The 26075-nt window shown below is 34.6% G+C and overlaps 2 protein-coding genes across 10 annotated transcripts; one reads left to right on the forward strand and one right to left on the reverse strand.

The window, feature by feature from the left end:
• Window positions 1–224: 224 nt before the first annotated feature.
• On the reverse strand, window positions 225–26046 carry LOC124534752 (heterogeneous nuclear ribonucleoprotein 27C). Of its 9 annotated transcripts, none has more exons than XM_047110760.1 (11): window positions 25888–26046; window positions 23316–23519; window positions 18113–18303; window positions 17594–17676; window positions 16850–17073; window positions 16262–16461; window positions 15890–15979; window positions 15703–15748; window positions 15573–15648; window positions 7886–7961; window positions 225–1646 (listed from the first exon to the last, which is right to left on the reverse strand). In XM_047110760.1, the coding sequence occupies exons 1-11, from the start codon at window positions 25923–25925 to the stop codon at window positions 1522–1524; spliced, it is 1353 nt and encodes a 450-aa protein (XP_046966716.1). In that variant the 5' UTR covers window positions 25926–26046; the 3' UTR covers window positions 225–1521. The 9 variants fall into 9 exon arrangements, 7 of the variants coding, with proteins under 7 accessions (XP_046966716.1, XP_046966714.1, XP_046966717.1 ...); XR_006966756.1 differs by lacking the exons at window positions 225–1646; window positions 7886–7961 and adding exons at window positions 8136–8942; window positions 12394–12494 and having other exon boundaries at window positions 15573–15647; window positions 15701–15748; XM_047110758.1 differs by having other exon boundaries at window positions 15573–15748.
• Window positions 8945–11880, forward strand: LOC124534751. Its single transcript, XM_047110757.1, has 2 exons — window positions 8945–9239; window positions 9474–11880. The coding sequence occupies exon 2, from the start codon at window positions 9486–9488 to the stop codon at window positions 11640–11642; it is 2157 nt and encodes a 718-aa protein (XP_046966713.1). The 5' UTR covers window positions 8945–9239; window positions 9474–9485; the 3' UTR covers window positions 11643–11880.
• Window positions 26047–26075: the final 29 nt, after the last annotated feature.

Below are 26075 nucleotides of genomic sequence, written 5' to 3' on the forward strand. Positions count from 1 at the left end.
CCCCGCTTTCAATTATTTTTAGTACATTATTTTATTTAACATAATATTCACAAGCTGTATTGTAAAACTTCTCAAAAACTAAATATATCATTATAAAAGTAATATTTATCGCATTTATGTTAATTGTATCATAGGTTAGAAATTATTCATAATCGATAATGAAAAATTAAATGTCTTATTCAGGAATTTTTAAAGCCAGTCTTGTACGTGAATTTAAATAAAACTTAAAATTATAAGTATTTTTATTAAAGTGAACAAAAATACAGGTGTCATACTGAAACAGTTAAATGTTTTGTTTCGATTTGGAATCAGAAACAGGAAACCGTTTATATAAAAGAAATCAAACCAATATATTTCATCGCGTGCCTATCAGACAGTTCGGTCGAACAAATTGCCTTTCAATATTGTATTATTGAAACAACCAACTAATCTTTCAAACGCACTCATCCAAATACAATAATGGAAATTATACATAATGATCTTGATATGTATACTTCGGTGTCATTAAATGCCTTCATTAAATCTTATATTATCGGAAAATATTTTAACTACTCTAATATACATCATATATTTCGAAAAAACTAATCGAATATACTCCAACTGAATATTTTGTAGAATATAAATAGGCTTTTAGAATTTTGTAAAATTACTTTTTCTAAATTAACATTAGCTTGGACATGATTCTTAATGCTTTCTTAAAATCTACACAAACTTTGAAAATACACGGCCTTATATTTATAAATCTTTAACCATCGGAATGGTTGAGAAAAAAATAAAGAATTATACAAAAAAAAAAAAACAAGTAGTCAATTTCAAACGAACGAAAACATTAAAATATAGTTATTATTTGCATACACGAGGAACTTATGTCACGAATCATAATGGCCTAAAATAATATCTTATTCAGTCATTTGATTAACAATTCTATTGCTTTAAAGTTTCAAAAAATAGTTCATTCATGCAACTTATACTAATCAGAGATATAATTCAAATTCTTAAATTTTAACATTTCGAGTCCGAACTATCGTACAAATAAACAAAACTTATCTAAAAAATTACGATGAATTTATCAGAAACTTCTGTGGTTTTACATTAACTATGGACTACAATTTTAGTAGAATTACTTTTCAAAACCTAGACATGAATACTTATTATAGACAAATTCCGTTTATATCATTTACAAACTATTTGCTGATTGTATTTATAGTAGAGGTATTATATTTTACAAGTATATTAAAACAAAACTCCCTCTTAAAAGGGTTTGACGAACTTCGGTCCTATTTGTCTGCTTAGATAGCGATCGAACAGATGTTTGATATAAATAGATATGTCGTTAAGATATGTAACCTTAACTTTGCTAGATAAAAATATTTCTAAGACTATAATTCATATTTAATTATTCATATAGACAGGAACGAGGGATCGAAAACAATATATTACTTTTGCATTTCTAAACAGACATTCAGACACACTGAATATTGAGTGCAGGTACCAGGCTAGTATGATCGGTGCAGTCACTCGTTAACGCCGATAGGGATGGTAAGATGACGCTGATGCGCTGCCACTGCTCGATGTGCCGTGGTGGCTGCGTTTCGACGATCTCTGGTAACCATCTCCGGAGCCGCCCGTGTATTCGTAATCATCACCTACGCGTACATCTGAGTTAACATTCTGAATATTTATTCCGAATACTCTCAGCAATGTTTTAAAGCTCACTACTATCGATACGTTACTTGAATTTTGTTCCATAAAAATAAATAAAACACTTACCGCACCACGCACCGTTCTCCAAACACCAGAGAATTATAGACTGACATTGGCATATTATACTTATTGTTGATAAAAAAAATAATTAAATAACGCATTAATGATTACTATTACTTAGGGATATTGTATCATGAATAATATTTAATTTTTCTAACTCGACTCTGCTTATTGTACTTCTAAACTACTTAAAATGACATAAAGACTTCATTTAATGTTAGTGTGTATATTAAATGTTGGTATAATGAAAACAATTCTAAACCGAATTAGCTGATGCTATCATTAAGTATAAGTTACCAATATCAAAGATGTGTTATACCCAAAAAAATCTAATTATTTTTAATGCGTTATAGATTTACCCAATAAAAATAAAGTTGACAACTGACTAGCTCTACTGTTTATATTCTAAGTATATTATATGCACGTAATTTTCGACTTTTCGTAAGGACCTGATGCCGTAGCGGACATATCCGATATGTTACAGAAAGAGGGCTGTGGCGACACCATACCGGGGCAGAACATCATTGGGACCTGATGAGTTTTGATTTTTATAATATCATACTAATATTTAAATTATGTTCTATTTCTATGTAAATCGGGATATTATTATATATTTGCCATTTAATGATTCGATTATTACAAATTGAATGACTTCTTATAATGATGAATTGATTTTTTTACTACTTAATGTTCGCTGCACACTATTCACCTATGAGTATAATAAGCGTTGGTATATTATGTATGTTGATTGCTACTAAGGATAACGTGTTTCATTCTATTCATGACAGAAATATCTCAAAACCTGTGCCGGCGTTCCGATCGCATCATTCAGAGCGGGCATGTTGACGAACTTAGAACTTCCGGCTGTTACTCCATCTCCCTCTGCCAATCGTTAGTTAAGACTACTTTTTTTAAACTAAAATAAATCCATGTAAAATCATCATGAATTCCACCATTTCGAATTTAATTACTTTCTCAAATTATAATTTGGAACCTACAAGAATACTTTATATTTGCGATGCATAAAATTGGTCATAATTTTCATCTAATCACTAATAATAGTTCGAAATTGGATATGATTTGGTCAAATGTATATCGCAATCATAAAGATTCTTATTTTTAAGAACAATTATTTCAAGATAAAAAAGTTAAGGGTAAGAAATGAAAAAAATGAAGAATATTAGTAATATTGCAAATACTTTACCGCGTGAGTTATATGTTAGTGCATGTACAGAATAGTTGAGTAGTGTGATATATTCAACATAATTAATTGAAACGGACCGATATCGTTTCTTTGTTCCTTGTCTTGTATTAGTAGTGTAAGACTATTATGAAACTCTAGGATCCGGATGAATTTGGATGCGATATAAAAACAAAAATTATGATAACTTATTTTCCTAGCCTAAGGGTGACTAATCTATGGGGTGGAGGGGCAACCATTAAAAATGCCAGATATATTTTGAAATTTTTGATTTCTTTTAATTATCTACGTTTTATAATGTCCTTAAAGTAGATATATATTTCATCATAAGATATCTCAAATATTTGCAGTGGTAATATTAATATTTTTTAAATTATTCAACCAGTAGTATTACTTAAACCATTAAGATAGAAGAAGCTTAATAATAGGAAACTACGACAAACTGTTTATTTTTTCATTACATTACAAACTACATACTTATGTTACCAGTTAAAACTAACTAATATATACCCAAAATACCTAATATGAATAATGCATAATTTCTACTTCGAAAAACCTTAAGTGTTATTTTCTGTGATAGCACTTCGAATCGTTACATCGAATGTTTTATCGCGTACAAGCTTCTCGTCTTAATATTTTAGTGCTTCGGTTAAAATTAATTATTAAAACCGTAATTAACTAATTATCATTAGGTAATCGTTAAAAAAGAAACAACAAGGACGCACGTGTAAGTCTATCATAATTTTCCTTTTTATATAATAGTCGCGGGCGCGCGCGCGCGGCGGCGCCGGGGCGGCGCGACGGCGCGGCGCGCGCGCGCCCGCCGGGCTTAGGGCTAGTGGTACATACGAGTTACAACATTACGAGTTACAACAAATCTAGATAATAGTCTTACAATCGTAACATGCTTAATATGTGGCTCGGTCGCGGTCGACGCTTCCAATTAATTACATTTTATACGAAATTAATACAGTATAAATACAGCGCCCCGTAGTGGAGCCGCGTAAAGTAAAACTTATATATTGCCGTAAGTAACCATTACTTTAAATATTGTACATCAGTCGATAGTTCACCTAATAATTTTGTAATCTAATCGATCGAGAATTATGTACTTTATCCACTATAATGAAAAAAAAAATATTTTAAAAAATAATCAACATCAAAATTTTAATTAAAACAGAAATAAATAACAACTTGCCCTAAGTTTTATAATAATTAATGTTATAATTAACTGTAAAGCCCGTGCAATTTATTTTACGATAGTGTGTTCAATAATTACATTTATAGTATATAAATCTAGTATAAATACGAGGATTTTATATTAATAATACCTGCATTGTTTTAAAAATAACTTTAGAACCGACTATAGTAAGAATCGACTGTTAGCTGCCGATGCCTTTGACTAAATGCAATTCTTTTAGACGAGTAGAAAATAAACTTAAAAAGAGTCCTGCTAATCTAACGTTAACACTAGGGGTCTCATATAATATAATTAGTCAATTACGATCATAAGTTTATTTATGCAAGCGCCCGCGCGGCACTACACAGACAAAACCGCGCGCGCGAGATATCATAATTATTATACCAAAATACACTTTTACACAAACATGTTACTACTTGAATAAACATACACATATAAAAAACCGCGTACACTATATTATATAAAGTAATACAAACAAGAGTCGAAAGGTTAACTACACAACAGTACTACAGTTAAGCCATGATTAAAATATTATTCCATAAACATTATTATTAAGATACAGTGTATATCTTATGTCGATATTACTCAGTGTAATATTAAAATGCAACGGATGCAAGTGCCCGAGATGAGCGCGCCGCGTCACGCCCGCGGAACACATTTGACAGACGAGCCTCTAACGAGTCTTACCGTATTGTATTTTGCTAACTATTTTTAATTAATAAATTCATCCAATATTTTATGCTCTTCTCCTATATAATAATAATTAAAAACCCATATAAATAGTCTCAATTGATTTCTCACAATAATTTGCACTAAGTTTAATGTTGAGTAAATCTAAAATTTCTAATACATATTATACTTTATTTAAATAAATTATACTCTTTATGTTACTTAGAAGATTGCCACGATGGTTAATTACAAACTAACTTCTTACAAATTGTTCCGAAGGTTTGTGAGTCCGGGTACCGAGCCCGTATCTAAAAAGACACCTTAGTGCTAATTTAATATCACTGAAATTAACATAATATAAATCATCTCTATATTCACTTAACTTTTTGTAAGGCATCATTTCCTAACATTAAACAGACGTGAACAATGTCATCACTTCATCGGTGGTTGTATATTAAACCTACAGTAAGTAAATTAGAACCGAAATGCGGACACGACACGTCGCAGAGTCGCGGCCGAGCGCCGGCGCCGGGCGGGCGCCGGGCGGGCGCGCGACGGTGCGACGGCGCGATGGGCAGCGGGTTACTGGTTAGTCGATCGACGATACAAATGCCAAATAAAAGCGACTCGAACGTGCCGTCTAAGCGAACTTATAAACAGGACTTACAGCGACAGTATATTAGGACGCGTATCGTTACTGAGGAATGAATCGAGACAAATTAAACCTAACTTACATAGGAACGATCAGGTAAGAGTAAAGGAGCGGTAAGAAACGGGCACAACTACACGTAACCTAGTAGTGGGCAAATAGGCACCGACATCATTTAGTAATTATTAATAATATTTCAATATATCGTTTTAAGGTACAAGTTTCAACTTCCTACATAATGATGTGTTTCAGTCGTGTGTAATATAATAGAGCTATAAGAAATGTACCAATATGCGCTTTAACTATGAACATCACAATGTAAGGCGTTTTCTCTATGATTTAGCATTAAATTTGGGACTCCGCACCTTTCGCCGGACCGCGTCACTTATAAACGCTTACGTCTCACATTACTCCTCATAGTCATAGATAAATTATACTTTACTTACGGTGCGATCTTAAATAACCCTATACTATCAAATTATGCATTCAATGTAATTATCAACAATTTTCCTATTAAAACATTTATAACAAATGTGACCGCGCGTGGCGCCGTCGCGTATCTACCATTAACTTAAAGGAACAGGTCGGGCCCGCGAGCGCGCTCGCCGCCCCGCTCGCGATTACATTACTTAGCTTATCACTAAAATTTTAATCAGTCGATCGGTCAAATGATTGAGCGATATAGTACAGTAAAGGACTAACATTAAATTTAATCTAAAAATGTTACTTTAAATTATAACTCACTTTGTGAGGGAGCGGGCGAGCGCGAGGGGCCGCCACCGCCGTATAACCCCTATATAGCTTTTAAATATATTTGGCGATCACATAAATTAAAAACTTTAAAACTATGTGACGAGAGAATCGATTAAAATTATGTTTTACACACAAGTAAGTATATATATGTATGTACAAGAGTCCGCGCGAAGGGTGCGGAGGGCGCCGGCGAGGCCGACTGCTCTATATCCTAAATGCTTGAGCTTTATCACTTAACAAATACGTTATCGTTTGCTCGTTATAACAATTTGGCAGGTAAAAATTCATTAAAGTATAAGTTCCATATAAACTTAAAATTGCGATAAAAAACTAAAATCCATATAAGAAAATAATTATAATTACGAATAATATTTATACAGAATTGCTCCCCTTTTTTTAACAACGGGAAATTAAAAATATTAAAATCACGTTCAGTCATACTTTGCTTTGTTAAATATTAACACATAATTATTTCATTACATCCCTACCATTTTCCTAAGTCTAGTGGGTGGTAAATAACCAAAATTCTAATATTAAACATACATATCGATATATATACCAAATATTTATACAAGTCATTAGCTTAAGTTAAGTTGTTTAGGTAATTTTCCCTAAATTGGCCTTGTTTTAACATTGTGTCTGTCAATTGTGCGCGGAGCGTTCGTGGCGCTTACATCTACACTTCGTAACATCACCACTACACGAAATAGCGAGATCCCATCGATACATTACGTGGTGTTATTAAAAGAAATCATTTTATAAACGCGAAAAGATAATTCTTTGACGCTATCAAAGTACGAAGTAAAATAAAACGTTAAAAGGAGCCCACATCCAAAATAGAATAATAAAAAGATAAAGAAACTTCTGTGTACAGAGACGTACACGCACACCTCGGCGTGCGTCGGACACGGAGCCGCGAGACTCAGGGAGGGAAAACGAGAACAACTTCCTGCCACCTTACGCTTGCTTTGTAAACACATCTGAACGATCATTGTCATTATCTAAATTTAGTTTAATTACAATTAATTTGATTACGACTAAAATTAAAGTACGCGTGTGGGTTTGTGTTAATGCAGTCGTTGGATTTTTTTTTAAAATTACTTCTTAAAAATTGGGTACGTTTTAACACGTTACTAAAGTTATCAATCATCATTATTTTAATATTATATTGCATTGTTATAAAATTTAACTTCTTATATTTCATTTCATTCGAGTTTCGTAACTAACAGGCAACATGATTTTATTTTAATTTTTTTTTTTCAAACTACAATAAAGTATATTTATCGTCAAAAAGTGCTAAGCAGTCATCGAAAGTATCTATAAAAACGAACATCCCGTGTCATATAAAATCTACGACCGTGGGTCGAGCTTGTCGGTCCACAATCTGGTACAGTGTCGCTAGTGTCGTGTTTGTTTGGCCGTCCGTTTCGGCGCTCTCGCGTTACCAATCGTTACGGATCGTTAAGTGTCGCCGTCAGTGGAGGCGCGGAGGCGCGGAGGCGCGAGACGGGCGGCGGGAGGGCGAGGGGCGTGCGTGTGGGGAGGCGGGCGAGGCGCGGGCGAGGCGCGCACTAGGCGGCGGGCCACTCCTTGTTAAACTCGTTGGCGGTGAAGTGTTTGGGCGCGTGGTGCGGGTGCGGGTGCACACCTGGCGGCTGCGCGGCGCCCGAGTGGTACTCGCCGCCCGCGCCGTAGCGCGACCCGCCGCCGCCGTACGACGAGCCCTAGCCAGTCCCGCACACGTTAGCGGACCCCGCCGTCTATACCCCGTCTAGTATCGCTAGGATTGTCGACTAGTCCCGGACGTATCGCATCGAAATGTAATGTCCGAAGTAAAAGATGATTCGATTATGAAAAAGATCAAATTTAATTGTTATGTAGATTAAAATAAAAATATAAAAAAAAAAAAACATTTTTTTTATTGGAAGTTGCGATTCGATTAAATATCGAACTGTTGACAATCCTACAAATCTCCCCACTCGCGCGACACTACCCCTTCGGATTTACATGATACCCCCTTGTATTTTACAATTGTATTTGTAATATTTCACTGCCGAGATACTAGACGAAGTATACAAGGCAGGACGTCCGGTTAAAGGTCGTCGGATTAAATATTGGACCGTTAGCGCAAAGGGGCCTATTCAAAATAACCGTTACGCAGTGGCCTCAAAATGATTATGAGCTGTAAAGCTTTATCTACAAATAATTGTATTAAACAGAAACAATAATATACCAGCTTAATATTGATTACATTCTATTGAATTAGGCCACTTGCGTTGACAATCTAATGTACGAGTATGTATTAAGTGATAGTTCGTCTAATTATCGCTTAAAAAATCAAAAAAGATTTTAATAGATTTTTAATATTTCGATATTTTGTATATGTAGAAACAATTACGAGCTAATAATGAGACGAAAAATCATGTTTACGGTGCGCTTGACGTGTCGAGCTAACGCCTACAAACTTCACGCCACCATTCTGATTGAGACCTTCGCCTATTACGGGTAATGTAATGAGTATAAAAATAGAAATTTATCAAACACAAACAAAACTATGGCTTTAGCGTCGACACGTCATGCGCGATCATGGGGCGCTCAATGTGGATTCAGATTGTATTTTCTACTTGGAAGTGACTAATGAACTGAGAGCATGTCGTTGGCCACATTCAGCGTCGTCCATGATGATTCAGAACAGTTTTGCATATCGTCGATGCGCGTGCAATACCGCTGAAGAGCAGTTTGTTAATACCGCGTAACAGCAAAAGGCGCAAAATTGAAATATCTCGCCAATGGATTCATAACGCGTATTGGCTTGTAGTGGATTAGACACATTTTGAATTAGCCAATAAGGAACCTTGATTTTGACATCGCAACAATACCGCGGAACAGCAGCGCGTCTGAAGTTGGCAGCAAGTCCGCGTATTTACCGAACCGGCGAAGAAGTTACAACGCGGTTAGGGCGTGTTCCCGATTACGACTGTTTTACCGTGGAAAACCCCCATGTAAGTATGTTTTTATTGTTTAACGTGTATGTTTATCAATAGTTTAAGCTTAGGTAATGTAGCTTCGTGTAATTATTTAATTATTTTAATGATTCTAGCAAACATAACCTCCATCTTGTAATTACGCGGTTTTAAAACTTCATGATTTGATAAAATTTTTCATCTACGCGGTATTTTATTCTACAATACTAAATTTACAATACTTACATACTAACATACTAAAATTATTTTTAGGTGCAAATAATAATGGAAAATCAAGACAATCATAGTTTTCCTTTTGAAAATGCTGATGTTGCCGACGACGTGATTTCATTGAAAGATCTGTTAGAAAGGCGAAACATTTTACTGAAAAAGAAAGAGGAAATAATAAGAAAACATAATGACCACAATCAACCACCATTGCAATCAGATTCAAAACCTTCGTCAGATAATATATTACAGCAAGAACAAAATCACGATATAACATCCGAATTTAATACATTTACAACACTTTTAAGTACTGTACCAACACAAAGAGAAAATAAAATTACTCCTCTTGAATTGAATGTTAATGTAGTAGAGCACAATGACGGACTTGATTTTTCGTCTGACGATTCTGTCGCAGATCCTTCTTATGTCGCCCTCTCAGATATAACAAATTTAAAGCCTTTATCGCCAGAAAATATGGAATGGTTCCCTGAAAGGGAAATAGAAGAAAAGTCGAAAACAAACAAAAAAAAGCGCAAAGGGGATCAAAAAAATTGGAAAAGGATGAAAAATAAGCGACAGAGAATGTTAGGAGAAGAGTACATCGGATTTAAAAAAGATGGCTTTAAATTTATACAAAATAATCCTAAACCAGCACGAATAATGGGTCCAATATGTATGTCAATGCGATGTTTCAGTGGAAAAGCTATGTATTGTTCGAAATTAACAGAAGAAGTCAGGTCAGAAATTTTTAAAACCTATTGGAAAATGAGTTGGCAAGAAAAGAAAATGTACGTATCTTCAATGGTGGATCAGATTCCTACCACCAGGAAAACTAAAGGCTCAAATTCAAGGCGAAGCGATACCAAAAAATATTTTTTAAAGGTGAATGATAAAAAGGAAAGAGTTTGCCAAAAAACATTTCTGGAAACATTAGGTATAAAAGAATGGACCGTTAGATACTGGCTAGGAGAGAAGATGAATAAAAGTGAATTTGAACCTGAACAAAGAGAAGTAATTGTCAAAGAACCCAAAAAAGATTTAGCTAAAAAATATTTGATTGCTCTACCGAAGCTGCCGTCTCATTATTGTAGACAATCTTCCTCGAAATTATATTTGGAGCCCATCATACAGTCAAAGTCGCAATTGTATCGTCTTTATGTAGATTACTCAGTTTCAAGAAATGAACCGGTGGCTTCAAGAAAGGTATTTGAAGGTGCTTTATTTGAAGAGAATATCGCAATATTTCAACCAAAAAAAGATGCATGCGACCAGTGTTGCGCTCACAAAGCAGGCAATATATCAGATGCGCAGTATACCAAACATATTGAACTAAAAGACTTAGCCAGAGCTGAAAAAAGTTCTGACAAAGAAGCAGCACAGAAAGGAAATATACATGCAATAACAGCAGATCTTCAGGCTGTAAAACTGTGTCCTTGCCTCAATGCCAGTGCCCTATATTTTAAAACAAAACTAGCCGTGCATAACTTTACAGTCTACAACCTGGGGAATAATAGAGTCACGTGTTACTGGTTCGACGAAACGGTATGCGACTTAAAATCGACTACCTATGCTACATTATTTGTGGACTATTTGACAAAATTAATAGATGATGATCCCAAGGATGTCGTAATATTTACAGATGGCTGTACCGCCCAAAATAGAAACAATATTGTATCGAATGCATTATTGCGTTTAGCTATGGCCAAGAACATAGTGATAACTCAGAAATACTTGGAGAAAGGCCACACGCAGATGGAAGTGGACTCAGTTCACTCTGTGATTGAGAGAAAATTGAAAAATAGAGAAGTGTTTTTACCCTCTCAATATGCGACTATTACGAAAGAGGCAAGGAAAGTACCAAGTCCTTATGAAGTTATTACACCAGATTTTACTTTTTTTAAAGACTTCGGTCTTAAAGACTATCTGATTTACGAATCAATCAGGCCTGGTCGTGGGGCGGGTGATCACTGTGTCGTTGACATAAGAGCACTCAGGTATAATCCAAATGGTACAATAGACTATAAGCTCCACTTCTCACATAACTTTACGCCTTTGCCTAGAAGACCAAAGAAAATACTTTCAATAGATAGTGTGCCTTCACTTTATCAATCTAGACAACCAATAACCACCACAAAGTACCATCATCTGCAGGAGCTCAAGAGTGTCATACCAAGAGACTGTCATAACTTTTATGATAACTTGCCTTTTAAATAATGTTTCTAATATCCTAAACGTTGTGATTCATTACTAGTTTCAATTTGAGTTTCAGATTATTTTGTTACTTTATTTTTGTTATAGTGTGTAAGTATAATAGTTAGCGTTGATAAGAATAAGTGCAATGGCAAAAAAGTGATGTTTAAGTAGATCTCAAAAAATAAGTATTGACTTAAAATTATGCTGTAATTTTAAGAAAGAATATTGATTTGACATTCCAAAGATAGTGATTTTTGGATATATTATAGTAAAAATGGGTATTGTATTTTCATGAGAAGGGACCGATCTCACTCTGGAACATAATAATAAAAAAAGGTTTCTTTATAATTTGATTATGGATATTATATACTTAAGTAGTAAAAATAATTGTTTATCAGATAAGTTTTTTTAAGAAGTCTAAACTTATATTTTTGAAGTTATTTTTGTTATTTTGTCGTAATAAATTAATTCTTTCAATAAAATTTTTTATTTCAACTCCGCGTATTTGCTAATAATAAATAGATTTTTCTGATATTTAGTGCTACAAAACCGCGTAAGTGACTTTTCGCGGAATCTAAACAAGTTATGGTTGAATTTACGTCATTTTTTTACAGAGTAAGTCACGAAAAAATTACTACTTAGTTTAGTCAGTAAAATATAGGCAAATGACTAAGATATCCAGTTTTTTTCGCCTCCTGTAAAATCGTACAAAAGCAGTTACGCGGTATTAACAAACTGCTCTTTCGCGGTATTGCACGCGCATCGACGATATATGCTCTCTGATTACAATTAACAGAAGTTCGAATTTCATCTCTGAACACTTAAAGTACAGCTCTTAATATTATTTATCGTTAAAATTATCTATTAATGAACCTGTAACAATATGAAAAAATCCAAATTTTACTAATTTGTACTTTAAATGCCAATTTTACAAGTATTGAGATGAAACAAAGCGATTTAATCATCTCGCACGTCTACAAAAAATGCATTATGAACAATAAATGGATCTAAAGGTAAGCTTAAAATCTAGTGCGGTGCGATGCCTTTAAGGTGAGCCCGCGTAATCGTCGCATGACCGAACCGTCCATAGTGAGAAATCCCCAGAGTTTCGCGACATACCCTCATCCGAACCCACCCATATCTCTAATTGTCTTTGTGGAGGAGCCACTCTTGTGGGCCCTGATCGACCAACTGGAAAAGAAGAATTACAGACATAAAGTCCCACTCGCCACAATGCTCCAACCTGGATCTTTAGCGGATTATGTAAGTAGCAGAGCGTGAAGATGGATCGGGCGAAAGCGTGTGAATTATCCCCGAGGGCGATGACGTTAGGAGCGGAAAGGGAATGGGAGAGGGCGGGTCGTGGTGATGAGAGACCTTCAGCGAAACTTATTACAACAATTAATCTTCTTGATTTTTCACTATGGATAGCGGTGCGACTCTGAACTGGCGCTTCGATAGCGGCTCGCATCAGAGGACCGCATCATATAGACAATACGAACCGCAGCATAGCCTCGGAAAATCAAAAAGACATCGCACATTTCGTCTGCCACTGAAAGCATGCAGTAGTGGGTGTCGATGTCTCCGATGTATGCGTTACGATAAAAGCGCCGAGATATTGGAACACAGCACACGGATGCAGGAGAGGCAAACTATGGGGCTCTATATCATATTCATGCTGCATTTTGCCTCAGTCTCAGGTTTGTTTGCATTCAAAGACGAACAATGTTTTCGCTGAATTTCGCTCGTTCACCGTTGTGACACATCTCCATCGCGCATTCATTCATGAATCGCAAACAAACTGGCAAGTACAACCAAATTGAACTTTGCTAGTGAATCAGTCGTGTCGTTCATTCGTTAAACCATTCTTTCATTCATTAGGGTTTGTTGTAATCGAACTTATGTCGGGTAAATCAATCGAGTAATCCAGTCATGCAATCACCGGTACATACCGAATAACCACTTCAAACAAGTTTGGAGATGGATGCAGGATAAAATAAAGAAAAAGCGGGGGATAGTCGGATTGTGGGTAGGATGCAAGCCCCGAGGGTACGAGCAAATAACACTATTAATTATCTATAAAATCAACTTGGCTGTACTTTTTGTTTATAAACTGATGATAAACAGTTTAAACAAATATTTTGCTATATCGAGAATACATTTAGAAATACTAAACAACAAATCAATTAATAAAATATTCGAGATATAGCTTTTTCAAAGTAATTGTTTGCGAATAAAATACCGAAAAGAAACAAGTCAACATAATTTTATCTAGTGAAAAAAATTGAGTAAATCAAGTTTCTATCCAGTATTTTTGCACTTGCATACGAACATAAATGGAGATAAATATAGATCGCCTTAAAATTGACAAGCTGTTACGTCGTATATGCATTGGGAGCACCGTGACCCACTTACAAGTACCGTGTTGAAACAATTATTAATGAATTATCAATTGATCTCGTTTCAAACACGTTACCTTTTAATGAGAGGCAAAACGATTTCCAAATGTACTTGTAATTTCATATCGAATACTTTATTATGTAGCTCTCTATAGTGAGTTAAGAAAAATGAAAACAATATGACATGAAATATTTGTATGATTGGAAATGCACTAGATGATAATGAAAAGCATGATAGCAATTATAAGATAATTAAATACATTTTGTATTTATTTATACCATCAATAAATTTGTAATAAATTTTACAAAGTGTATTTAATAATATGTAAATCTAAACTAAAAAAAACCATTACCCAAATGCTTCAAAGAAGCAAAGACAACCTAGGCAAAAACCATTTTAGCAAGGGTTAAAAAAAAACTAACTAAGACAAAGGATATAATGGTTCATGCCAGGCTAACTATGAAATATATAAAATAAATTGTAATATCATTTTTGTCTAAAAATTTAAAGCATATAAAATTATAAATGATCTTACAATCATATCGTATGTTGTGTATTTCTTATAAATCTTTTTTAAAGAATCAGTTACTATTGAAGTCATTTAAAATTGTTAAAATTATATGTAAATATGATAATTTGTCATTTATGTATTCATGACTGATCCTTAAAATAATTTCATTTGCGAATAATAATATTTAATAACTCATAAGCCTAAGCTCAACAAATTAGAATTTAATAATTTTTATACAAATATCGCAAAAGAAACAAGATTATATTTATTGTTTAGGTGATACCACCTTCATTTAATACAACACATAATTGAAATTCTAAAAATCAAACTACTAAAGCACATTAATAAAAGTGGTATGACCTAAAATGGATTTATTTGAAATTGGTGTCGTAATCAGAAATAATATATACGTGTAAATATTTTTTTTATTCTAATTATTACAGGACATCGGCCTGACGGAGTTTTAATGATATAATAAACCTGCTTACGTCACCAAAAAGAGTGTGTACGCGTGCGACTACGTAACGGCGTACATGGGCACTGAGTACATAAGCGACGGCACGGTTCATCGAATCTGCGATTACGAAAGTCCAGAACACGTCACATTAGGGGTTGTCCATTAATCACGTGAGGCTTGAAAGGGGGGGGGGGGGGTTTGATAAAAAACCACGAAAATAACACAAGGGGGAGGGGGGGTGTAGTAAGATATCTCGTGTATTTATTTTTTCGTCTAATGCGCGATTTTTATACAAATATTAAGCGGCACGGCGCGGCGTGTAGTGATCTTGACAGATTTTGTTAAGATTCGTTGTAGGTATTAAAAATACACGTGATGTTGAGAAGGGGGAGGGGGGGTGGTCTTAAACCTCACTACGTATCACCAATGGGGGAGGGGGGTTAAAAAATGCTAAAAAAAAAGATCACGTGATTAATGGACAACCCCTTATATTGTATCTGTAGAACTAATCCATAGCAGTGGAAGCGTTCATAATGACAGATTCGTTGGAGTACAGGGGTCGAGGGTCGTGTGCGTGCGGTACCTGGTCCTGCTGGTAGGCGGGCGGGTACTGCTGGTACGTGGAGTAGTCCGCCGAGGAGGACTTGGACAGCGCGGCGGACGACAGCGCGCCCGCCAGCGCCGGCGCCGCGCCGCCCGCCGCGCCGCCGCCGCCGCGCCCGTACATCTCGCCGCCCTCCGACAGCGGCACGTACGAGCCTGCGCACGGGGGGGGGGGATGGGTTAGACATGCTCAACTTAAGATTAATGCTAAAGAACAAGTTTGATAATTTTGGCCCGCAGTTATTTCGCAATAACGACAGTTCTGTCCTACGAGTGAATGATGTCACGTTTACTCACCAGAGCCAGTGGAGTTGGAGTTTTGGGGCATGCTCCAGTTGGTCCAGCTGCCTCCGGCGGAAGCGCCCGCGGGAGCAGAGCTGTAGTTTGCTGTTAAACAAACAATCATTTATTTTTTTTCTCTATTGTTCTGGCTTCGTCGTGTAAATAAACGTGTAACATTATATCGAAATGTATAGCACGTATGATCATTTCTTTAGCGAACTGGTAGTGGTAATTTCCTAAAACTTACTTGGAAACGAATCGTACGAACGTCGACGATCAATCGCGTGGGACGTCACTCAGAGTGTCAGGTGTAACTTAGGTGTCATCAGAGAATTATCAAACTTGTTCTTTTGGAAAGGCGATATACAAATATAAAGTTGGGCGTACCGTAGCTGCCGTAGCCCTGCGCGGGCGGCTGCGCGTGTTGCGTGTAGTTGTTGGTGGCGGGCCAGGCGGGCGCGTGCGGCGGCGCCTGCGGGGCGGGCGGCGCGCCCCAGCCCTGGTAGTTGCCGGGCCCGCCCGCGCCGCCGGCCGCGCCGTAGCCCGCGTACGACGTCTGCCCGGCCGACGTGCCCCAGCCCTGGTACCTGTCCACGACACGTGCACGTCTTAGCATACTGACTGCGGTGACTCGAGCGAGGTGTGGGTGCGGTGCGTTAAAAAGATAAAGTAACTGAGGATCAAGAAGTGATCTTCATTTAATTAAAATTTAAAGGTTTTCCTAGAGTGATATTATCTTCAACTAACAGAAATCTAAAGGAATGACTTGCTTCAGTGTAAAGGTCTAAGTCAGAGTAGCACATACTTAAATTAAATTTATCTGTTGCAAACTTTGTAGACTCACTTGCCCATTTGAGGCAAAAAGTATATGCTGATTTGCTTTTAATTTTCCACAAACATCTGAACGTACCTACAACAGGTTGAGCTGAAGGCACTGCCTGGATGTGGATTTGATAATGCCAGATTGTTAGTTACCCTTGCATGATATTGGGACCAGCCATGGGCATGTTGATGGGAGGTCCTCCCATCTGTCCGTTGTGCCCCTGGATGATGTTCATGGGCGCGGCCTGCGGCGGTCCCCACTGGCCGGCGGCGGGCGCGTCTCCGGGCGCTCCGCCCATGCCCGCGCCGCCCATGCCGCCACCACCCGAGCCCAGCTTACCAGACCCGTCGCGTGGTTCCGCGCGCTTGATCTCCACCTGATTATCGGATAAAATTTGTATTATCTTCTTGTAAACCAATTCTATTTATTTTCTCAAAAGTATTAAATCATTGTTAAAATATATAAGCGATTGGCTACAAAAACACAAGTGGTTTTGGGAACAGATTCAAAATCTAATTGCATCTAATTTAGCTCTCATCTAATTAGCATGGGATATAGATTAATGAACCACTTATACATCGGTGCTATTATACTCCAGTGTGACAGTTGTTATCAAGTCAAATGAGATAGTCAACTGTATAATAAGACTGTTAAGGAATTACAAAACACAAATTGCAAAAAAAAATGTAGCAAATTATTATACACACATGCTCATAAAAGCAGGGCTAACATGCAAATTTGCTATTTTCTGTCCCACAAACATTGGAATGTTTCAACCAAAAGATAGTTAGAAGAAACTGCCTGAATGTGGATCATGAACAGATGAAATATTCACGGTCAATGAAAATAATATTAAGCAAAATATATTCTAAGCTAACAATTTAAGTGTAAATTACTTGTTTCCCGTTGAGGTTGATAAAGTGTTCCTGGGTCACCCTTTCCACAGAGATCTCGTCTTCAAACGACAGGAATCCGAAGCCTGAAAAGTTGATACATTGTACACCTACACTTTCCTGTTCAACTGTTATAATATTATTGCATATACTAAAATGAATGATTGTTGCAAACTTTGTAGACTCACTCGCCAATTTGAGGCAACAAGTATATGCTGATTTGCATTCTATTTTCCACAAACATCTGAACATACCGTCAACAGGTTAAGTTGAAGGCACTGCCTAGATGTGGATAGTATTTATTTTATGTTTATAAAGTCATCATTGTAGCTTTGTTTGTCCTCGTCAAGTTGCATTTATAATATTTATTGTCATTTAGGTAAAAATTATAATAATGATTGCTTTAAATAGCTGTTGTACACTTTTGGTAAGAATTGTAAATTTAAAAATATAGCACATAGAGAAACTTAGTATATTTTCTCTTGTTTACATTTTTAATGTTAATATTAATAAAACTCTTACCTCGAGACTTCTTTTTCTCCTGGTCATACATAATGACGACCTCCATGACTTTCCCATAGCGGCCGAAAAACACACGCAGGTCGGTCTCGGTGATGTTAGAGGGCAGACCGCCGAGGAAAACCTTAGGGTAGCCACCGCCCCGTTTTGGTTTTTGCAAAGTTCGGGGATTGCAAGGCTTCGGATCGATTGTTCTAGAACAATGAAAGGGGTGTTTCAAAATGCATGTTTGTATGGTTTTTAACGTATGAAACATTCCTCACGAAAATATATAACTGATAACGTAACTTTACATTGGTACTTTTTTTTTCAATAATTTTAATATTTGATTAATTTTATGGCTTAAAACTTAATTTCAAATTTTATTATCCGCTACCGGCGGAGTAAAGTTTTCTTTGTTGGACGGAACAACTTTTTAACATTACATTTTTCCTTTAAATATATATTTGAGATGTTTAAAAATAGAATGTTAATTGTGTTTTTAAACCGACGCGCTTGGGTAGTATTCTGTGAATTTTAAATCTTATAAAAATTGATGACATTTAAAAGGTTCACTTCTTTTAATATTCACTTCACCTTGTGTTATAAAAAATATTAATAGGTAAGTACTGTACAGAAATATACATTATTTTGAAGTACTTCCAGGAAACATTAACCAATTATAAGTTTATATACTGTATGTATATTGCGATTTATTTCCCAATCCGCAATACTTGCTTCAGAAATTCTAAAAAGAAACATCTGTTCCTTTAAAAGTTTCTCAAATCAGATAATAACCATATCTAGGTATATTACTATACTCCAATCGATGTATAGTATTACCAACGGATAGTGTTATATACAACAAGTTCAGCAACAATAAAACATACGATTTATTTTTGTAACATTCTAAGGTCTTAAGAGAGGCAACTTTCCCATTCTGAAATTACTTTCACTAGCATGATCTCTTTTCGAGAAGGCTTGGAAGTTGGAATGCATGCAACTAACATTTACGATATCCTTTTACAAATGCAATATCAGCACAATATGTAAATGTTGTGGAAAGAATAGTGTTCTTGGACAGAAATGAAACAACATGCAAAATTATGGTTTTTTTTTTTTATTGAAATGATTAATTGAAAATATTTTTATTATTTCATTGATAATTTTTATTTAAGATTTAACACTGTACAGTTATATCTATGATCATGCTATGATCCGACAAACAAAGATTTTTAAAAACAGTTTTGGAACAACAAGAACCTCAAACAATAATATAATAAAAATTTTGTTTACTTTTGATATAATTCGCTTATATATAACATTCGACTAAAAATATAATCGATTAGTTGTTGTCACAAAATGCCATGACATAAAATTTATAATTAATTCTAATGTAGCAAACTTTGTAAACTATATTGCTTAAGATGACAACAAGCATATGCTTAGTTTGCATTTAATTTTCCACAAACATCTGAACGTGCCTACAACATGCATAGTTGAAGGTACTGCCTGGATGTGGCAATTTATATTATTAAAATGTATTTCTTGTGTAATTATGTGCATACGTGGCACATTCTTAACAAAGGTGTTATTTCGTTTATACCGGTTGAGAATCGAATTTCCGCGAACCAATTTCGATAAAATACAATTTAGTTTGTACGCCATTTATTAAGAAAATATTATAATTAAAAGTATGGAGTATTCGTTGACTAAAAACGTTGTTTAAACACACGATTAAATAATTGAAAATTATTAAAATTTAATTTCCATGATATGATTCTGGTATTTATGAAATGTTATGCCACGATAAAAAATCAAATTAGTTCCGTAAATGACGAAGTAAATTATATATTTTTATACCGTTTATACCATGGATTCTTGATTATCAAGTAGCCATGAAAAATGGGGTGACATTGATACTGAAAAATTTACTGCTAAATTCCGTTGTTTGAAATATTTATTGAAAAGAGAGTGTAGATGTGACAGCCGGATTCAAACCACATACAAAACACAAGTTTTTGCAGTGCAAGGTTTCCTACCATCATTTCGTTGTTAACATAATTAAAACGAACTATTCACCTACCACATGAAAAACAGGAAGTATGTATTCGATATAAGGTTAATATTTAATTTTAATACATACAAAAAATATATATCGACATTATTATGTTACACGTACGTTTGCTCATGTGGTTCAAATAAGTATATAAATGTAAGCGTTATTTGCCAACAACCGGGTCACATTATACGCACGACAGTGTTACTAGCTCGTAACAAAGTAACAGCTATTGTTAGATATTTGCATTAAGGTAATCTATATTTAATGCAACGTTAAACTAAATAAGTCGAGTTAGTATCGGTTTAACGGTGATATCGGTCTGTGCCAATATAAGAAGTGTTATCATAAATCCTAAAATTTAAAAAGGGAAAAAATAATATTTTTTTCCAACTAATTAATTGTAAGATAATCAGCTCCATTTTTAATCTTCCTGTAAAGGACATGCTATATCTTATTTTGGATAATTTGTTGCTAATAATATTATGCGTATGTTATTGCACTACCCACCACCGATTTCATATTCAATTTTCTCCTTGTCTGAATAAAATGCAAGCTAATTGTCACAAAACTGGTTTACATAACTCAATAAATAATTTAGTATAACCATTAAGCACGTTGCTGTAATATATTTATATGGAATTTATACAACAATTATAGTACAAATAAAAAAATAACACTTAACAGTATTTGTGGGCAAATGAGGAAAACCATCCAAAGAAAAATTTTAGTAATTTATTTGATTCAAACAGGAATAATGAGGCGAGGCTTAAGATATCGTGTAGCTGAATGTCTCTTGGGTGCACTAAGGTTTTCTCTAAATTGGGTCAATTATATCTTACATGCTTAAAAAGTACCCATACTATCCATATCAATCAGTTAACATTTAATACAATTATTTTAATGGATGTGTATACTAGATCAACGAGTAGACTTTGTCCAGGTAAATTAGGATTGCAGTGTTTTAGGCTCATTTAGGCCTACATACAATTACCATATTAACTAATTACATTTGATACGGGAATCGTAATATTAATGACTTATATATGGATTCTAAATTCGAATAGATATGATTATCAATACAACTTTAAAGGACAAATAATCAAACTGGTTTTACGTTACAATATTGATAATTGACAAAAAAAAAGTTAAGACTTTCATATCCCAAATATACTTGCCGGATAGACAGTCTACCCATGACCGCGAACGCTGTAAAGTGCTCGAAACGTCGGGATGTCCAAAATAATTAATATACGCGATTAAAATCCGTAATAACTAGTTTTATTTAAATGTACTTGCCTGATCTTAAATAAGCTTGATATGTTTTGTGATTCATTGGTAATCAACAGCTTTACAGAAATGTATGGTTAAAATATGTCAGGTTTAAAATAACTAATGTCACGAGGGATTAAAATAATTAAACAATTTAAATAAGATTTTTTAACAAAGGAATATAATGAAGATATACATTAAATTAACTAAAAATCTCTACTTTAGAGTAAGTGAACTTATTTGTCTTGTAATCTTAGTGGACATGTTCATTTCGAATCATTCTAGGGAAAATAACATAATTCCTAGTAATTAAAATACACATTGTTTATATCCTGTTAAAAATAATAATTATCGTTTTACAAAACAACTAAATTAATTTATATTGTATCAAAATAAAAAAAAACGCCTCGTGTTAAAAGTGTACAATTATTTAAATAAAGCATTATTCATTTTAAATACAACATACGATCCAGTATAGTTCATAGTTTATAAGGACATAGTTTTTTTCTGATAAGCTGGTCTGTAACTTCGGATAAACTATACCTTGTAGAAGATATTCGTCCTATCGCCTAACAGCTACTTATTACTGTTGTGTTCTAGTTTGAATGGTGAGTGAACCAGTGTAACTACAGGCAAAGCGGATACAACATCAAGTTCTCAAGGTCGATGTCACAACGGTGACATCTAAGGAATAGTTAAACTTTATAACGGCAATGTCTATGAGCGGTGGTTATCACTAAAGCATCAGGTGACGTCTTTTCCTATCCGCCTACTTAAATTCAAAGACGAATAAAAACAGCTCTATGTAAAAAATAAAAATTGACATACATAATGCTAATTTAAACGATTCGTATATTAATCGTTATTGTTATAAAGTTTTATTTTCCACGATTTAGAAAAAAACATACTAATGTTTTAAATATTGTTATTCGTTTCATCCACGCACCACACGCCCTTTTTCACATGCACTCTTTAAAAACACTTTAATCCATTCAGCACTACGCACGCTGTTTTGTTTTCATGTGATTTTGACGCACTACATGTGATTTTAAATAAATTCGTGTTTTATAAATGCCGTAAACACCGATAGGCGTGTTATTTTATGTTCACAAGGTGTGGCGCACGCCTATCGACGTTTGAGTTACAAACACCCCGCATCTTTCTAATAAAGTTAACCAACCACATGAAATGGATTAAAGTCCGACTGTGACGGTCCTAATAGCGGAATTATGATTTATAAATAATAAATAAATAAATATGAGACAACATCACATACATTGCTCTGATCCCAATGTAAGAAGCACTTGTGTTATGGAAAATCAGAAGCAACGACGGTACCACTAGCACCCAGAACCAAGATAACATAGAAAACTAATGATAATCTACATTGACTCTGCCAGGAATCGAACCCAGGACACCTCGGAATGGCGTACCCATGAAAACCGGTGTACATACCACTCGACCACAGAGGTCGTCAATTTATGGATACATATTACACATATCCTTAAAAATATTTTCTCGCGGAATTATCTGTACACACATCATTGCAAATCAATTACCATTTTGCAGTTAGTCGCCAATAAAACACCCAGAAGATCATTTTCCATGTCTGATGCCTGACAAGATGACATCCAAAAATAATAAATTTAATTATAATCACATTGATTATTTTTGAATGGTATAAGTAATAATATTTAGTTCGTCTTGTAACTAAAATAATGATATGCTAGATAGCGCCATATTCACGGCATTGATTTTTTACAAGTATACTTACCTATCAGTAAGGAATCAAATAATAAAAATTAAAAGTGGAATTACATTGTTTCAGAAGACCGTTTAAAACCATATAACGACCACTTTAAAACTTAGACCTATTAAAAAAAAAAGTTTACTAACCTGCCATCCAATTGATGGGGTCCATTCTGCAGAACGACGTTAACCAAAGCCGGTTCAGCGAACGTAACGAAGCCGAAACCCCTCGAGCGACCCGACTCGCTGTTCTTCATGACGACGCAGTCGATGACGTCACCATAACGGGAGAAATACCGCTGCAAGTTCTCTTGGGACGTTTCCCATGACAGACCACCAACAAACAGTTTTCTGTATACAAATAATAATCACATGTTAATGATCATCACTGGTGATATATCAAAATAATATTTAATCATTACGAATACAAATGTTTCAAACCTTCAAGTTTTATTTTATTAAAGTTGATAACAAAATACAACTGACTAATATGAAATGATAAGATATAAAAACGTTAGGTTTATTACATGGAATTAACCATTGAAAACATTATTATTATTTGTGTGGTACATTTAATCTAAATTTTCTTATATTATTAAGCTCAGGAAAGTCCAACAAAAACTAACTTGTTTAATTGATGTTAAGGATCTTTAAAAACCTTGAGAATTATTAGTAACTTTTGAAGAGCAGTTTTTTTATAACATTATCAAATTCAGTAGGACTTATTTCATCATCTAGATAATAGTTCAAGCCTATGATTTAACATATTTTTATGATTTATTAACAAAACTATTTATGAAGCCACTCATATTGTAGCCGGTCATATTTAGTTTTAATAAAAATGCAAGTGTCATAAGCTACAGATGGACTGATTGCATATAGCATGAAATAACTTCTTAGATTGGATTATTATTATAACTGTGTATTATAAAATTTGTCTTCGACTGTGTATCATCGATTATGTTAGTGTAGTAACTAGTTGGTGAACAGTACACCCAGACTGACATTAGGAGCATAAATTAATCAGGTGAATGAAACATCCAAGATGTTATGTCTCTTGTGCATGTCATTAACTCATTTGCCCTTCTCTATTATACTTACTCATATTGGTGTTGATGGTAAGTAATTTGTAAGTTCTGTTCAGCGAGATAGGTTTCCACAAGACTAATATATACATAAAATAGTGTCATAAATCATATTTAAACTAGTGTGTAAATCCACATGTGATATGCCTTACTTTAATATAATAAGCATTTTTTTACAATAATACCAATTGATTTTTGTTCAAATACAATTTAAAATTTTCTCATTTAATGTAGTTCATGCAGAAAAAAAAGTTAAAGCATCAAGGAAAACTTTACCATTTAACCTCAACATATTAATAGCGCCTCATACATGTTCCAACCTCAAAAATAAAACTGTTAATTTCCTTTAGAATATGTAGATTTGAAATAAATTAAATAACTAGATATATAATTTTTCTTTTATTTGACCTAAATAATTGGTCATTGGGTATTATCTCTTCAATGTACAAACACTAGGTATAACTCAGATAAGAGACCACTTTCAGGACAAAGTAATATTTTATTGTAACTTCAAGTATAATAATTATAAAAGTGAAGCATTTTTTAATTAAAAAAATATCCAATAATTCTAGTCATTTATCATTGATTAAAAAGATCATGGGCACAAAATCATTTCAATACAACATGTGCTGTGGTGAAAGTACCATTCACTTACAAAATTAAGTCAATAAAATTCTCATAATACTTTTTGGCTGACTCTTCCCCTAAGTTTTGAAACCGAGTAGTTATGTTAGAACTAATTTTGTAGGTTATATTTAACAACAGTTGATTTTGCGTTATATAAAAAAATAGTTGATAACAAAAAGTAATGTCGAAAAGTTGAATGCCACGATTGCGTCAATTGAGTTCATATATTGTAGGGCGCCGACGCGTCAATGACTACCGATAAAACATCTCACAACTAAAAGAATGTGACTTGAAATAAACATATGCAGAAGACTTAACCATATGCGAAATTGGGAAAAATCGTATCGGCAAAACTAACCGTATGCAAATGAATCAGCATGTTTTAGTATATTCGCTCACAAGATTGAGCTACGCGGCATTTTCAACGCCGTTCTATTAACCTCATTAACAAGTCCGAAATCCACATTAATGTAAATTATACGAATTTTAAGTAAAATTGTACGCAATTAATTTTACATTACTACAAAGTACTGATAAGAGAAAGCCACAATTAGTCACATTAAGGTTAACATTACATATTGCGACGTTTCCGCATACTTTATTTTTTTAAGAGAAGATTATATAAACAAGTGTATGCAAATAATTACTGATTATAAGTATATATCGCTAAAATATGGCATTAGGTACAATGGGAAAGTAAAGCTGCCATGATCGGCACACGCAAGTCGCACGGCAAGGCTTGGGGTCGGTGGCCGCTCGCCGGTAAAAGGCTAATTAAGCGTACTGAACTGTTACCATGTCTACTATGCGAATTTTACAAGTGATCCTAGAATCATCATTAAAACAGTTTTCAAATAAAATGAAAATCAACTCATAAAAACTACAACACGGTCTTGATGGCAAGTCGTGAAATGCGACACACCAAGCGAACATGCAGTTTGACCTATTATAGTTAAGACACTTAAAACAGACTTGGTGTTTACCAAAATTATTTAAAATGTACATACCCCTTCTCATCATCGTCCATGTCTGGATTCATACGCATAACTTATTACTAATTAAAAATAATGGTTGGCACCGGTAAGACACCCAAACCACACAAGCACAGACCCACACGAATGATTATGGCGGACCAACCACATCCGCTTTCTCAAATAAGTCATGGAAGAAGGAAATAGTCAACTGACGATCTGTA

This window comes from Vanessa cardui, chromosome 13 (assembly GCF_905220365.1).
Source record: "Vanessa cardui chromosome 13, ilVanCard2.1, whole genome shotgun sequence".
In the NCBI taxonomy this organism is placed as follows: Eukaryota; Metazoa; Arthropoda; class Insecta; order Lepidoptera; family Nymphalidae; genus Vanessa; species Vanessa cardui.